Raw genomic sequence first — 17,053 nt, 5'->3', positions numbered from 1 at the left:
TCTGGTGGACAAAGACTTCGTCCCATGCCTTAATATATTCAAAATAATGATAGGATTTGATTTTAAATCCTTTGGTAATTAATGCCCTTGGCTCTAAGGGATTCAGGCCCCAGTCATTATAAGAGATAATTTTAAGTATTTGGAATTTTGAGTATGTTATTTCTGAGTCATTGTTTCTATAGTGGCTTACTATTGACACCGACCCGGTTTCCATTAAAATAGCTTCATACCATTCTCTACATCTTTCTCCCATACTAGGATGTTGATGATGGCATAGATATATGGCGGCTAATTCGGCTATTATGATCAGCGGGATATAAGCTGTATCAAGAAATGGAGTTCTATCAGGGTTTGGACTATTAGAGCTCAAAAGGCACTGTTGGGGAGATATTTGAATATCTTGAGCTTGCTTTCTTATTAAAGCAATTGCATTTGATGAGGAAGCCAGGGATTTTCCTAGGCTAGAACTATTTGGAGCCAGGTGTTTCCTGGGCTATTATATAAAGTCAGGCCTTTTCCTGAGCTAGGGACTATATCCATCGGCTGTATTCTCGGCTGCTGGCTTCTCCTTCCCTCCCTGCAAAAATTCTCTAGTCGGAAAGTTAGGAAGATGGTTTTTTTTCCCTTGAATATGTTCAATAGTCCAATCTGAAGGATTCTTTTTTAGTCTCTAGAATAAAGGTTTAGCATTTGAAGCTAAATTTTTATAAAATTTGAAATATAATTTAGACATCCTAAAATCTTTGTAACCCTTTTTTATCTTTTATGATGTCAGGGAATCTAGAAGCAAATTCAATTGCTCTATCTATGGGAATTATCCTCCCTTGAAAGATATTATGCCCAATGAACCTAATTTTTGTGTTAAAAAGGTTTATTTTTCTAGCCGAAACAACCAGACCAGCATTTTTTATAGCATTAAAAAATATATTTAAATGTTTCCAATGTCGGTCAATATTATCAGAATATAAGAGGACATCATCAATATAGACAACAATGAACATAGTATACGAATTAAAAATATCATTCATAATATTCTGAAATTCTGAAAGGGCATTTGTTAACCCAAAAAGCATTACATTTCATTCATAATGCCCGAAGAGAACATTAAATGTTATATATTTATCTTTTTCTAATATTTGAATTTGCCAATATCCTGATTTTAAATCAAACTTTGAGAAAATACAGACATTGACTAATCTACCAAGGAGATCCCTTTTATTTGGAATAGGGTAGCCAATCCATATCAAAACCTTATTGAAGGGTTTATAATTTATAACAAGGCGTGGGGCTCCCCTTTCAATCTCCGAAATTTTTTCTACATAAAAAGTTGCACAGCTCCAGGGTGAAGAACTTTTCCTAATTAATTTTTTGTCAAGAAGTACTTGTATTTCAGTTTTACAAATTTCTAGGAGTGTGCTATTCATTTGTATTGGTCTGGCTTTAGTTGGAATTTTTTGTTCGTTAAAGCCTGGTTCATAAGGAAGTTCCACAATGTGTTGCTTTCTATTCCAAAAGGTGCTAGGGATTTCTGCACAAACTTCTTTTTCAAGTATTGTTTTGAAATTATTAATTTTATTTTGTATTTGTGGTGATGTTAATTTTTCATCAATAGTCTTATACTTAACCTCTTCTTTTAAATGAAAGAGAAATCTTTCTTTCGTAAAAATCTTATTTTTTATACTATTTATTTCATGAATTCTTGGTTTATCAATGAAGTCTAATGGGGTAAAGCATGTTTAAGAAGGGAGTTCCAAGTATCACAGGCTGGCTTAATCTTTTAACTATTATAGAAGGAAATTTAAAGCATCCACCATTATTGCAAACTGCTGCATCAGATAATTTATATTTTATTATCATTTCACTACCATCAGCAGTGTTCAAAACCTGTGTTGTTTTGCTGAATATTTGGTTGGAAGTAGTCCTTCATCTATACAGTTTAGATCGGCTTCTGAATCTATAAGAGCAGTAGTTTGAAACGTGAACTCATTTTGTATCACTATTTTTATGATGGTAAACCATCTTTGGGTTATACTTTATCCAGGAGGTTAACATATTTATAATATTGTATTTTTCTAAACATATTACATGGAAGTTTGTGGATCGTCTACCACTTTTGGAAGTGTATCATCCATTTCGGGCGGTAACAGATTTGATTATAATCATGCATCAGATTATTAAATTCTTCTTCAGGACTTTCTTCCTCATTTCCACTTTCATTTTTAGTGGTTGCACTTTCATTTTTAGTGGTTGCTATTTCAAGAATTTGTACCCTAGTTTTTAGAGTTATCAATTCATTTCGAACCTCATTTATTTCATTTTTTAGATCATGAATTGTAGGTTCTTTTTGGTTTTGAGTTTTATTTTGAACTCTTTTCAAAATATCACTAAAGCTATGATCTTCATTAGTAGGAACAAGAGTCGGTTTAGGAGCAAGAGAACTTGAAGGTTCTTTGGCCATGTTGATATAATGAATTAAGGCTTCTCTTTTAGTCTCGGGGTCACTTATTTTAACAATTAGGTCAATTATGAGATTTTCTTCGTTGGTCAGAGTATTTAAGTTTAGGCCTTGTAAGAAATTACACTGACAATTAATATCTTCAGAATCTGTTTCAGAATCTGAACTGGAGAAAATCAATTCTTCATCATTTATCTCTCCGATGAACATTTCTTCATCAGAGTCAGAAAATTCTTCAGAATTATCTCTTTTAATTAAGAGGATATCAAATAATTGCTTCTTTATTTCAAGGTCTATTTCTAAAGCATTTATTTTCTTTTTCATACGACATTTATTTTTATAATGTCCTACTTTCCCACAGTTATAGCAAATTGGTATTTTTCTTTTTCCTTTTTGTTTAAAGGAGTGATCTTGTAAAAAAATGTTAGGAAAGGTATTTTTCTTTTCTTTTGAATATATAGACTTTGTCTTTCTAAAATCTCTAGAGTCTCTATATTTCTGTTTGTGAGAGGGCTTGGAAGTAGGTATTGTGTTAAAGCCGAATTGCTCACAAAAATCTCCCAATTCCTTTTTTCCCGTCATTCTTTGTTTCTCGAATTGTCTTTTCAATTCTAAGTCTGTGCATAAAACAAGACCTTCAGCACAAATTTCTGCTGATAATTCTCCAAGAGTATACAAAGAATAAGGAATAATTCCTTCATGCTTATTTTTCAATCTTATCTTAACTTTTTCCCCAAACAAATGAGGAAGTCCAGAATTGAATTTTTCTTTCCAATGGTCAGCTTTACTATCTTCTCTAGATAGCAGTCTGGAATAAACTACATCTTTAAACCATTTGAAATGTGAGAGAGTTGGACAACAAAGATTTGAAAGTAGATCCTCAGATCTAGCTGATAAAAGGGCCGTACTTCTCACAAAGTGAGGTGTAATGATATATATTAGAGTATTTACTGCATATCCATCAGTAACTATATTCTCAAGGACCTGTCCAGTCCTACCTCATTTTTAACAACCCATTGTTTAGTAGCATTTAAGATTTGATTTTTTGCATCTTCGCCCATATGAAAATCCCACCATCCTCTAAGCCATCCAGTAAAACCACATATAATGGCTTTAGCAATTTCGTGGTCTTGGTTTCCACTTGCTTTACATGCGGCGGCGTACATAGTAATATGTTTCATGAGATCGAGAATTTGATTCTAAGACATCCCATCTATATTCCAATTTACTATAGATTGTCCTAAATAGGAGACTGAAGTAGTAATGAGGTCATCCTCTATTTGTAGATCTACAAGAGTGGGCTAACAAGAATGTATTATCTTAGGCCCACTATCGATGAAAAATTAACATCACCACAAATACAAAATAAAATTAATAATTTCAAAACGATACTTGAAAAAGAAGTTTGTTCAAAAATCCCTAGCGCTTTTTGGAATAGAAAGCAAACACATTGTAGAACTTCCTTATGAACCAGGCTTTAACGAACAGAAAATTCCAACTAAAGCTAGACCAATACAAAGGAATAGCACTCCTAAAAATTTGTAAAACTGAAATACAAAAACTTCTTCACAAAAAATTAAATAGGAAAAGTTCTTCACCCTGGAGCTGTGCAGCTTTTTATATAGAAAAAGCTTCGAAAATTGAAAGGGGAGCCCCACGCCTTGTTATAAATTATAAACCCTTGAATAAGGTTTTGAGATGGATTCGCTACCCTATTCTAAAAAAAGGATCTCCTTGATAGATTAGTCAATGCCTGTATTTTCTCAAAGTTTGATTTAAAATCAAGATATTAGCAAATTCAAATATTGGAAAAAGATAAATATAAAATAGCATTTAATGTTCCCTTCGGGCACTATGAATGGAATGTAATGCCTTTTGGGTTAAAAAATGCCCCTTCAGAATTTCAGAATATTATGAATGATATTTTTAATTCGTATACCAAGTTCATTATTGTCTATATTGATGTTGTCCTCATATATTCTAAGAATATTGACCAACATTGGAAACATTTAAATATATATTTTAAAGCTATAAAAAATGCTGATCTGATTGTTTCTGCTAGAAAAATAAACCTTTTTAAAACAAAAATGAGGTTCCTTGGGCATAATATCTTTCAAGGGAGGATAATTCCTACCGATAGAGCAATTGAATTTGCTTCCAGATTCCTTGACATCATAAAAGATTAAAAAGAATTACAAAGATTTTTAGAATATCTAAATTATATTTCAAATTTTTATAAAAATTTAGCTTCCGATGCTAAACCTTTATTCCAAAGACTAGAAAAGAATCCTCCAGATTGGACTATTGAACATATACAAGGGAAAAATAACCATCTTCCCGACTTTTGTACTAGAGAATTTTGCAGGGAGGGAAGGAGAAGCCAACAGCCGATGGATATAGTCCCTAGCTTAGGAAAAGGCCTGACTTTATATAATAGCCCAGGAAAACACCTGCCTACAAATAGTTCTAGCCTAGGAAAATCCCTGGCTTCCTCATCAAATCCAAATGCTTTAATAAGAAAGCAAGCTTAAGAGATTCAAATATCTCCCCAACAGTCCCCTTTAAGCTCTAATAGTCCAAACCCTGATAGAACTTCATTTCTTGATACAGCTTATATCCCGCTGATCATAATAGAAAATGAACACAGGGAAAAAGACCCTGCTGAATTAGCCGCCATATATCTACGCCATCACCTACATCCTAATATGGGAGAAAGATGTAGAGAATGGTATGAAGCTATTTAATTGGAAACCGGGTCGGTGTCAATAGTACACCACTATAGAAACAATGACTCGGAAATAGCATACTCAAAATTCCAAATACATAAAATTATCTCTTATAATGACTGGGGCCTGAATTCCTTAAAGCCAAAGGCATTAATTACCAAAGGATTTAAAATCAAATCCTATCATTATTTTGAATATATCAAGGCATGATATGTGCAGTTTAAAAGAATTGAGCCAGCAGGATTTCCAAACTGGTTTAAAAGTTGGTTCCTGTTATGGGGATCATTAAGCCAGATACTTTCAGAAAAATTTCAAATATCACAAAGAAAATTCTCTGAATATAATAGAGCTAGTCTAAAACGACCCTATCACATGTATTTCATGGCTTTATATTAGATTCCCTAGATTTTAAAATGGTCCTACCAAATTTCTGAAAATGATTTAGACCAGTGGGATTATATTCCAGAACTACAAAGACAAATTTCAATTAAATGAGGGGACAATTATAGAAATGATTCTCTAGATCCCGATAAAATCTATATGAAGACAATTCTGTATTCCTCACCAAAATCACATATCGGGTTTTCCGATCACATCACTCTGATGCAACAGAAAAACCCTACTCTGTCAAAAGCCGAGCTCAGGAAAAAATTACTCTTTGCCTTGGAAGAAGTAGAAGTTAAAATAACAACTTCCTCAAATGATACAGAAACCGAAGATTTGGATCCGCCAAACGAAGATGATTGTATGGGAATATTTTCCCAAACGACTCCATTACCATTCAGAATACGTGTCCCAAAGATGACAGTAAAAGAAGACTGTCAACACACCAATCACTATTGCTACAGTAAAAAAAGATTTATTACCGACAAAAAACACTGTTGCTACAGTAAAAAGTCGACAAGAATCTTTCCCATTTCTTTTACCCTACCTTTTATTTTTACTTCAAAGAAAAGGCATCTTACCTTGTCGGTGCGAAATTAAGAACGTTTGGAGTCTGCCCTCCCCTCTTCTATAAAAAGAGGACCAGGCATAAGAAGTAGACACTTTGGGATTTCCCCTCTGAATATTATTGCTAGGGTTTTAATATTTTTAAGCAAGTGCTTTCTGAGTTATTGTTGTAGTAAGTTTGAGTGATTACTGTGAGTACTTCAAGTCTGTTTTCTGCCACTCACCTCTCCTTCGATTTTTCACGTAAGTGCCCATCTCTGTTCTGCTTCTGTAAATCTTGCACCTCTGTTTCTGTTATTATCAATGTTATTATGTATGAATGCTACTCATTTCTTATGCATTTTATTTTATCCCTCTTCCTCTATTTTTGGTATATATATATATATATGGATGACGCTACTGTTTGCCAAAGGGCTAATAGGAAGATATGAACCCAACGGCCCAGATTGAATCTGGGCCGATCTGACAATCACGGATGCCTGATAGTGTTTGAATTTTAATTTTTTTTCTACAAATCCAAATCACTTGAAATTTTAAGTGTGTATTCATCAAAAATAGATGAACCTTTGAAAAATATCAAAAAAATATTTTACATTAAAAAATTGAGCAAAATACCACGATAAAGCTTCGAGGGTATTTTGGTCAATTTATTTTTTATGGATATTTTTTTTTATATTTTTATTAAGTGCTGCTTGATGAGAAGAACACACGCTTAAAATTTCAAGTGATTTGGATTTATAGAAAAAAATTAAAATTCAAACACGAAATAAGGTCATGACGGTCAGATCGGCCCAAATTCAATCTGGGCCGTTGGGCTCTTATCTTCATGTTAGCCCTTGGGCTAACAGGAAGATTTTCCTATATATATATATATGTATATATATATATAATCAGAACCTTTTCCCAACAATTTGGGGTCTCTATACAAATCTCAATCCACCATTCCGCTCTATCAAGGACCATACCCTCAATGAAGTCATAAATCCTCATATCTTTTCTCACTACTTCGAACCATGTCCTTTTGGGCCTATCCTTGTCCTTTAGGACCTACCTCTTCCTATATGTGTATATATATACAAATATATATACATACAGAAATATATATATATATATATATATAGGAAAAGTCTTCCCAACGCCTACAGGCGAAAATGAATTGTGATTTCGCCTACCCTCTTCACCGTCCAAATTTCATCGCACGTTCATGATTGTCTTGTAATGTTTTATTTTTCATTTTTTTTTTCTACAAATCGGAATGTCCTGAAATTTGGAGGGTATATACATCTTACTGAGGTGCTTCTAATAAAACTATAAAAAAATTATCCGAGAAAAACAAATTTGACCAAAATACCCCCAAAACTTTTCGGGGGTATTTTGGTCAATTGTTTTCATGTAAATATTGTTTTTATATTTTTTGAAGATTCCCCTATTTTTGATGAATACACGTTCCAAATCTCATGTCATTTCGATTTTTAGAAAAAAAATGAAAAATGAAACACTACCGGACAATCATGACCATGCGATGAACTTTGGGCGGTGATGGGATAGGCGAAATCACTGTTTATTTTCGCCTATAGGCGTTGCCTAGTATTTTCTATATATATATATATATATATATATATATATCAAGAGAGAGACAGGAGTAGGTATGCTAGTGAGCATTGTTTTTTCATAACATTGGCTCATGGGTGTATCTTTGTCAAAAAATACCAGATTAAATCGACGGTGTGGATTAAAAGTGACTTAAACCACCCCTAGTAATCAATCAATCGTCCCCCCACCCAAACCCGATCCCCCTTTTCTCTCCTCTTCTCCCTCTCTCTCAACCCCCACACCCATATGCCTAAACCCTAAACCTACTGCTCCTCTTAAGCCCATTGCAAAATTTTTCCCAACATCTGTGAAACCAAGAAGATTTCACCAACTATGAAAAATCAAGGAAATCTTTCTTCGTCACTCTACAGATAACAACTGTTGATTCTAACAAGTTTTTTTTTTTTTTTTTGCTATTTGAGACAAATCGTTGACATAACGGTGTTTTGATTTCAGTTGTTAAGCAATGCAATACCATGCACATTAAGGATTTGATTGCCCTAGGTGCAATCAAATCTTTTAACCATTCCCAAAAGCTTTTTATTGTGTTTTGGGTGAGAGAATGTAAATAAGGCAATATGGAAGACCATCTAAAGAAAAGGTTCATGCCCCTTTTAACTGTGTTGTGGTGATGGAAGGAAAATTATTCTTATTTATAATATTTGTACAACTTCAAAAGTTGTATATTTTAATTTTAGTTTTAGAGTATATTTTTAGGGTTTTTAAGTTTTTTAGGAATTCTAGGGCTTTTTATATTTTTATTTATTATTTATTAGTTACTATTCATAGATACTATTCACATCCTTGTTCATAGTTACTATTCACATCATTGTTCATGGTTACTATTCACATGTTAGTTCATAAAGGTATTTTTGAAATTTTAGTATTTTTTAGGACGATTTTAAGTCTTAAAGGTTTACTTGAGTCTTGAATTAATTTTAAGGTTTCGTAAATTTTAAGGTTTCGTAGGCTTATAAAAGGTTGGATTTCAAATTTTAAAATGGTTATGTTATTGGAATGAATTTTATTTTATGAAAAATAAATTTTTTTTTTTATTATTAGCTTCATTTACAGTCATGCCTTATATCTATAATTGCTGATTTTTACTTGTTTGAGGTTCAAGAAAAAGGTGGATGCCTTCCTACAAGTGGTATTAGAGCATGGCCCAAAGACGGCTAGAGATTGCGATGGCTGGTCGTAGAGGTCTTAACCATAAGGATGGCTATTTGATCAGTTTGCCGCGAGGAAATCAACAACATAACAGAGAGGGTTAAATAGTTGTTGCGCAAGAGAGGCAAATAAGAGTTTGTCCTAATCGAAGAGGAATCTACAAGGATAGATCCAAAGAAATTTTTTTCTTTATCATAGATCGAATATCCTACAAGATCTTGTTCTTCATCTTAGCATTCCTCAAGTATTGGACGTGAATCCAAGGCTACAACTTATTGATTTTAGATAAAACTTGCATCAAAATCAATTTTATCCTCCTTCAATTAGAAGACCCTAGAGTGATGTCCCCCATGTAGATGTCTTCTAGAACTTTCCTCTTCACTTGACTCTTCATGAGGAGCATAGAGATGAAAAGAGTGGCACTCGACATCATCTTCAAAATTACGTACCCGTCAATGCCATCTGTCATTGAACCCATCTTCGTGGTTGAACCAATCTTTGACGAAGAAAAATATGAAGATCTAAAGGAATATCAAACAGCCAAAACATTTTAGGAGATTTAGGGCATTGGACTCAAAATAGTGCAATGGAAGCATGGTTGACTCAAAATATTCAAATTGGAGTCCTTGATTTGGAGAGTAATAAAATAAACGTCGAGAAAGGCTCTAAAGACCAGAAAAATGAACTTGACCATTCTTAAGATACTTTTCAATGACAGTTCAAGGATAGCCGTACTTGATAAACTTACATTGATTCATCACATATCAAGATCCTTTTCATAAGGTTTCTTCTTAGAACGATCAATGATTGAGCCAACAAAGAAGAAGGTGGTTTTTATGTTGGATTCATCTTAAAAACTTCAAAACTCAAGGATGAGTTTTTTCCAACCAAGGGAGAATGATGGAGGGAAAATTTATCCAAAATATTTTAATTTTAGTTTCAGACATTTTTAAATTGTTTTGGGATTCTAGGGTTTTTATATTTTTATTTATTATTATTTTTTAAGGATTTTAGGATTCATAGGTATTGTCTACATTACTGTTCACAAGTAATGCTCATGTATTACTGTTCATAGGAGTATTTTTGGAAGCTTCGTATTGTTTAGAGTTATTTTAGTGTCTCAAACATTTACTTAGTTCTCAAGTTAATTTTAGGGTTTCATAGGTTTATAAAAGGTTGGATGTCAAATTTTGGGATGATTATGTTAATGGAATAAATTTTATTTTATGAAAGAAGAAAGTTCTTCTTTTCTTAGCTTGATTTACAGCCATGCTTTTTCTCTATAATTGCTGATTTTTACTTGTTTGAAATTCAGAAAAAAGGTGGATTTAATTTCCCACCTTTCCTTCCTGCATCGACGTATGAGACCAAGTTTATAAAGTAGTCTTGCAAGACGACACGAGCCAAGCCCAAATATGAATTATAAATGTGTCCACCATACCTCAGATTATAAATAATGCATAACACACTAGTATCCATCGCATACATAGGAGGCATGACATGTTCATAGTACCCTTATTCACACAATGCTAGTGTGCCCATACCCAGCATGGAATTTTTGGACATAACATCTCAAATAAATGTTGGCACCGTTTATAGACATAAAGATAGTTGATGAGACAATGACAGCCTTCTATGGCACAATTTAATAATAATTTTTATCAAGGGTTTTAATTTTTTTTTTCCTTTTTTGAGAGAAAAAGTAGGATTATTTGGAGTTCTAATTATTTTAGTTATGTTAGGTTATTTATATCTTTTTAGGTCTCGTAGAGAATTGAGAGGCACTTTGGTTTTTTAATTATTTTATTTTATTTAGGGGTACTTTAATCAAATTTTTAAGTAAATATGTATAAAAAGGAGAGAAAGGGACCCCATGGAATATTTATTTTGAGAACTTTTGTGACGATAGAAAACCCCAGAAAGAAGTGAAATATTGATTGAAAGTCATAAAGAAGGCATCGTAGCAGGTCCCAAGGTCCTACCCTTAAATTTCTTTCTAATCTTTTCCCTTCCCACTTTTCTTTCATATCTTCCCCTTCTTACTTCTTTCCTTCCTTTCCCCTTCTTACTTCTTTCCTTTCCTTCTAGCTTCTTATTTCTTTTCTTTCCTTGAATCCTTAAGTATTCGTTCTTTTTTTTCATTTTCTCTTTCACCCTTAAAATTAACCTTTAGGTTCTCCCTAGAATTAACCTTAAATAGATCCATTGAAACTTTAAGCTTAATTTTACATCAAAAATCAAAACCCTTTCTTTTACACCCCATTAACTTCAAAACCCTGGAAATAGTTTAGTTGTGGAGAACTTCTGCAAATAATTTAAAATTATTCTACACCCACCGCTTCTCTCTGTGCTGAGGATTAGTTTTTAATTCGATCAGAATCAACTTCAACTTACTGATTTTGTTTAAGGACAGATTTCAATCCATTACGGATTGGAAATTTCATCTCCCAGACATTAAAATTAAAACTAAAGTTGCGGTTTTACTTTTGCAAGTTTGTTTACTCAATTTTATGGATGAATACCTGCTGAATTTGTATATAATTAGCCTTAGTTTGATATGAAGTGTTCTCCAATGTGTTTTCGGGTCAACTAATCAAAGATTAGCAAGTGCTTGATCTTCGGTTACATAAACAGTGTTGACATGAACATCTATGTTGGTTGCCTTGTAATATAGTAATTTCTAAGATCTAATGTTTTCAATCCCCTCAAATTAAGTGGATTGGTATCATCACCAAAGTTTTGATTAATACATTGCACCACAAGAATCAAAAAATATCACAAGTTGCAGTCGAAGTACAGAAATTGGTCATGACAGCCATTTTTGGATATGGACAAAGTGGCATGGGAAATTTTTGTTAGTACTGTTCTTGTCAACTCACCCTATAGGTGTATTTGTTACATGGTCTCTTCCAATGGAAATAAGAGTTGTGCCTGACTACTAAACCACACTCATGTAATTTCATAAAAACAGAGAGACCAGCGATTGCTATAGAGCTGTTGTAAGATTAAGATGATCTTAGAACTCAGACAAATGCACCCTATAGAGCTGTTGTAAGATTAAGATGATCCTAGAACTCATTAATTTCGTGTGACACATTTGCTTCAGTCATCTTGCTAATAAGTTTATTTGGACAATAAGAATTGAGAAAGAAAGAAATTACAATGAGCTAAAAGTGTACCTCATGCACAGTAAATATAACCTATTCCCTTTTGGGAGACCATTATGTGTAAAATGCTACTCAAGTGCTGTTTGATTAAAGCCTAACATATCTTGTCTGCTGCATGCTGCATAGCAAAGATTTGTATCCACACACCTCAAAACTCTTTTTTATTTGGGGTCCAAACCACAGGCTACCACTTCAAGAAAATGTAATGAAAATCAGATTCCTCACCAGCTTCCCGAATGCGACTGATTGCAACACCGTACGCACTAAAACCAACAAATGGATCTTTAGAACGTATTGATTTTTTGGAAACTAACCAACAGCTTGTGTGCAGATAAAGCATTTGGGAAGCCAAAAGCCCAGATGCGTGCAAATTAATCACGGGCAATCACTAACCTCCATACTTGCAATTCACTTCACACATTGAGTAGTAGAAACTAGCGGTTTCTACTACAATGAAGCAAACACACCGGACAAAGAAAAAAAACAATTGATAAAATTATTAGAGAGATTCATTAATCTGTTCTATGACAATGAGTAGAGTAATTATATTAGCCAGAAAAAAAAAACAGTAGCGGAAGGAGAAATAATCGAGACAGGTATTGCAGTAGGGAAGTAATGAATGGATAGAAGCTCAAATATTTCTCAGTTCAATAAAGGCAGCAAATCTACCAGAACATGGAAGGAGTATAAAGTACAAACTACAAGAAATTTTGCAGGAATAAACTAATTCAAGTTCAGATATAGAAAAATGAATTGATAGGTGAAACTCCACTTATTATTTAGAAGAGAACATATTGCAAATATTAGCTTTTGAAGTCATTCACCTGTGGCAAAGATATAGAGACTGAAATATTATGAGAACTTGCATGTGAATTGTTCCTGCAATGCACCCAAATGAAGAAGCAAAAAGGCACTCGACACATGAGCAAAGAAAAGAATAATTTATGGAAGAATTTGAATTTACTTTTGTTAAATAGTCAGGAGGTATACCCAATAATGCAGGGCTTATGTTCATCTTTGGACAGATGAATAGGTTCCATTACATCCTTTCCTTCATTGTTTGCTGGCAAAAGAAACCATCTGTATGATAGAACCAAAAAAGTCAGAAACAAGGAGGATTTGTTGTCTTCAAATTCAAAGAAAAAGAGAGTAAGAAATAGACTTAGCAAGAACACATCATACTCTCCACTGAGTGCGCGCTCTAGTGCATCATCATCTTGAAACCACCTTTTTAACTCATCACTTGCCTTCACCAAACACATCAAATATAAATACAAATGTATAATTTAGATATTTACATTTTCTCCTACATGTTATTGCCAATAAGAAGTATTCAAGAGAGAGCACCTCAAAAAAAAAAAAAAAAAAAAAAAAAAAAAAAAGAAAGAGTAAAACTTGAACAACCAAAATTTGAACACGATATTGACTTAGTAGTGATTTCTCCAAACTTTTCAACAGACATACTTTGTCTGAAATTCTGCAGCTTAGTGACCGGCCTTCAAGTTTTGAGCTGCAAAATGAGAAAAAGAGGTTCGTGTTACAAACTCAAATTAAAAATCCATCGCCATAATTAATGAAAAATCAATGCTTCCGGTATCCCATCATGTATCAAGTACATATACATACATTGACATGCATTAACAATTCATAATCAATCTAAAAACATTAAATTAATGTGCAAAAGTGCCAATTTTGGGTATTTACCAGTTAGAAGGCACTGTTCTTAATTTGCTAAATGTTATCTCTGTGGCATATCTGAGTCCGAGTGATACCTCCCAAATATTTTTTGTAATGTTGCAGTTTTGAGGGGTTAATGAGATTCATAGGGTTATTGAATACATCGATAATCTGAGTAATTCAAAAAGCTATAAGGATGTCCAGGAAATTTTCATGGTTATAGGAAAGTAAAGAAGCCAAGGGACTGCTGGAAAGTACAGAAGAGAATGAATTAGAAGTTCCTTACTGAATGGTACTTATAAAACTTGAAAAGTCTTATAATATTGTCAAAGGACTAAGCTGGATTTATTCTGGAAAATATATAACAAGGGACGATTTTGATGCTTTACAGAAAGATTAATTCTAAAGAGTGCATCAAAGAAGCATGTTAGTTACGAGGAGACTTATGAGGAGACGACAGTCCCTCTATGATTTGACAAAACAGGATTTAAATATCCAAATTTTTAGAAATCTGAATAAAGCCATGACCTCCTTTGTATATATCTGGATTTTATGTTATCATGATATGGGGTTTTCTACGCACGTTTGATGGTCTGCTTGTATGTAAAGCGATTAACGAATTGTTGAGCAAGGTTGAAAAGTTTGCACAAGAATAAACAAAGTGAGAGAGGTATAACACCCTTATATTGGCCATAGATTGCTATTGAAAGATTTGCTGCTAGGGCATCACATACCAAATCAGTTTACAATCCAATTAGAAGTGAAGACCAGCGCCATGAATGGGAGGAGAACCCTCAAAAACACTCTGTGAAGAAACTCAAAACAAAAAAGGTTGGGAAGAAAGACTAATCTTCCAGAACTAGAGCTTGTCTGCAATTTTTGCTATTCACCATTAAAAGTGAACCTTCTTTCACACATGCAATCAGACGATGAGGAATAAAACTAACCCCCAAAGAACATTGACGAAAACCCAAAGAGGCAACAAATTTTCAAGGTTACATAGAGCCTCTCTTCCCATTTCTAGAATGAATATCGACCAATGAAGCAGAGCTCTAGTAAAACTCAGTTGCTTCAAGAAAACAAGGAAGAAAATGAACCAGAGCTTATTCTTCATAGACACCATAGCTATGCAGCTTCTCTCTCTGCACTCCTTTCAAAATGCGAGCACATTAATCCACCATTTAAGCTGGCAAATCACAACGCTGAAAAAGCACTCTTTTTTGAATGATTAAGAGGATAAATTAACCCCAAACCAGAAGCTAAACGAGCACCACAAATGAAGGGCTAGCCCAATTATTGTTGCAAATGACAAGCAATTTTCTATGGACTAAAAAACAAAACACCAGATAAAAAAATTAAGGAGAAGGGGAATATTTACTAAGGTGGTTCTGCAGCGTCTTGATGGGCCTCAGATTCATTGTGCTTGAAGAACCATTCAAACATAACAGGGCCTCAGAAAAATTGCTTTGCCAATAAGAATTTGTTGTCAACTAATCTGCTCCTTATACTCCTACTCTGCAACTCAAGAAATAAATACCACTATTCCATGGAACATGGATCTACTACATGAATAGCTAATTACTTTCTTAGAGGCTCCCCCATTTTCCAGAATAAGAGTCTAAATCAGTCAATTCAAGAACTCTAGACCCATCTCCTTTTAGGAGTCAGAGCCCTTTGGCCACGGTAGCTCTTCATTGGGGCGCCACTTTTGCCTTTGCTGCTTCCATAGTTCTTCCCACAACATTTTCCCTCTCTATCTTCAAATCTATTGATTTCAGTAACTCTCTGGTTTCAGAAGGAGACTTGGCAATTGGGCCTTGCAGACTGTTTGTTTACTCAAAGATGGTACTGTTCGTCTCAAAAAGGGTGTTTCACGAGGAGGCGAAGGTACCTCAATGTCTAAATCTTTGTGGTGAATAGTTACAGGGGCATCTGAATCAGAAGAAGGGGGGTTGGTGCGATCCATGTCATAAAGAATATTGGGAACCATGGCTGAAAGCCAGACACACTGAGCACGCAAAAGAAGAACCATTAAACAGAACAGGACCTCAGAAAAATTGATGTGTGTGTGTAGAGATTTCCATTCTTCTTTAGTGTTGATGGGCCTCAAAAAAGGCCCAAACTCGAACAGGTGTCTTCCTCATAGGGAGATTGTGAAACCCCCTTCCTCATGGCCGAGAGAGATTGTTTAGCACATTGAGAGAGACAGATGGTGCGAAGCATCCCAAGAGAGAAAGGGTTCCTTTTGAGAGAGAGGACACGCCTGTCCTAGATGGGCACAAGCCTTAACAGGTGTCTTCATCACGGTGAGAAAGATTGTGAAACCTAATAGGTCCTTAATTGAGAGAGAAAGATGGGGGGAACCATCATAAGAGAGAGAAAGGGTTCTCATTGAGAAAGAGGTGGGGCCTCGGGAGAGAGAAATAGTGGATGAGAGAGGGAGAGAGGCACAAAATAATTTGACGGTGAAACTGAATCCCGCAAAATTCAACTACAACTTGAATTTTCTGGAATTCAAATATTTGAAGGTTATTAGAATATTAGAATATATGATTTGACCCTATCAAACAGGGTGTACGAATTCATATAATTCAAATCATAATAAATTCTATATTATCCTGAAATATCAGGATATCAGGGTGCTATCAAGCATACCTACCTCACGGAGGCCTATGGTGAATCCAGTAAATGTATGATCCCTCATGGGTATCACCAGTGTGCCTTTAGTCTTCACATACGTAAACATAAAACAATACAGATGGGAACACTGGCCCCTTAATTTAACACAGTTGCAAAACATTCCATTTTGAGTTGTGATCCCAATGCATTTTCCCCATGGAAATTTGCCTATTTGCTTGTTTTCACTCCCTGCGATAATCATTTCATAACGTCCCTCCCACCCTGTCATCAAATACAAACCAGAAAGGGAAGGAACAAAAAAAAGGTGCACAGCCCACTTGACTTAGATTGGGTTTTCTTTAAAATATAAAATTCTTTACATTATTTGGTTCAAGCTCAAAAGAATGATGCTGTATGGCTTTGTTAGATGAAGCAATAATTAAAACTATCTGGTTCAAGTTCTACTGAATTAACAATTATGGTTGTTACATGAAAATATTGTAGATGAATTCCTTTTACAACACCAAGAAATTATATCTGTACAAGATTTTGGGTCCTTATTTCATTTCAGGACTGGAATTCTGAATGTGTCCAGAACATGAACATTATAATCAGAACATATTTCTCTTGGACCTAAATTTCTGTAGCATGCTAAAATATTTTAATGTTTATACATTTCAGGCAACACAAATAAG

General features: G+C 34.2%; 1 protein-coding gene across 5 annotated transcripts in view; it reads right to left on the bottom strand.

Moving 5' to 3' along the window:
- The window catches only part of LOC18432804 (zeaxanthin epoxidase, chloroplastic), a 60,921-nt gene that overhangs the window by 12,129 nt on the left and 31,739 nt on the right, over positions 1 to 17,053 (bottom strand). For 3 of the 5 annotated variants that reach the window (XM_020666365.2, XM_020666366.2, XM_088863967.1), the window contains 4 exons: positions 13,527 to 13,572; positions 13,230 to 13,309; positions 13,053 to 13,142; positions 12,887 to 12,941 (listed from right to left, as the gene is read on the bottom strand). In XM_020666365.2, the coding sequence (XP_020522024.1) occupies positions 12,887 to 12,941; positions 13,053 to 13,142; positions 13,230 to 13,309; positions 13,527 to 13,572 (271 nt within the window). The remainder of the gene's footprint in view (positions 1 to 12,886; positions 12,942 to 13,052; positions 13,143 to 13,229; positions 13,310 to 13,526; positions 13,573 to 17,053) is intronic. The other 2 variants (XM_006842904.4, XM_088863966.1) reach the window with 1 other exon arrangement.

The sequence above is a fragment of the Amborella trichopoda genome, chromosome 4 (assembly GCF_054954075.1).
Source record: "Amborella trichopoda isolate Santa Cruz 75 chromosome 4, AtrichopodaSantaCruz75HAP2 v2.0, whole genome shotgun sequence".
Classification (NCBI taxonomy): domain Eukaryota; kingdom Viridiplantae; phylum Streptophyta; class Magnoliopsida; order Amborellales; family Amborellaceae; genus Amborella; species Amborella trichopoda.
Note: the sequence above shows the minus strand (reverse complement) of the source record. Positions and strands in the feature narration are given on the sequence as shown.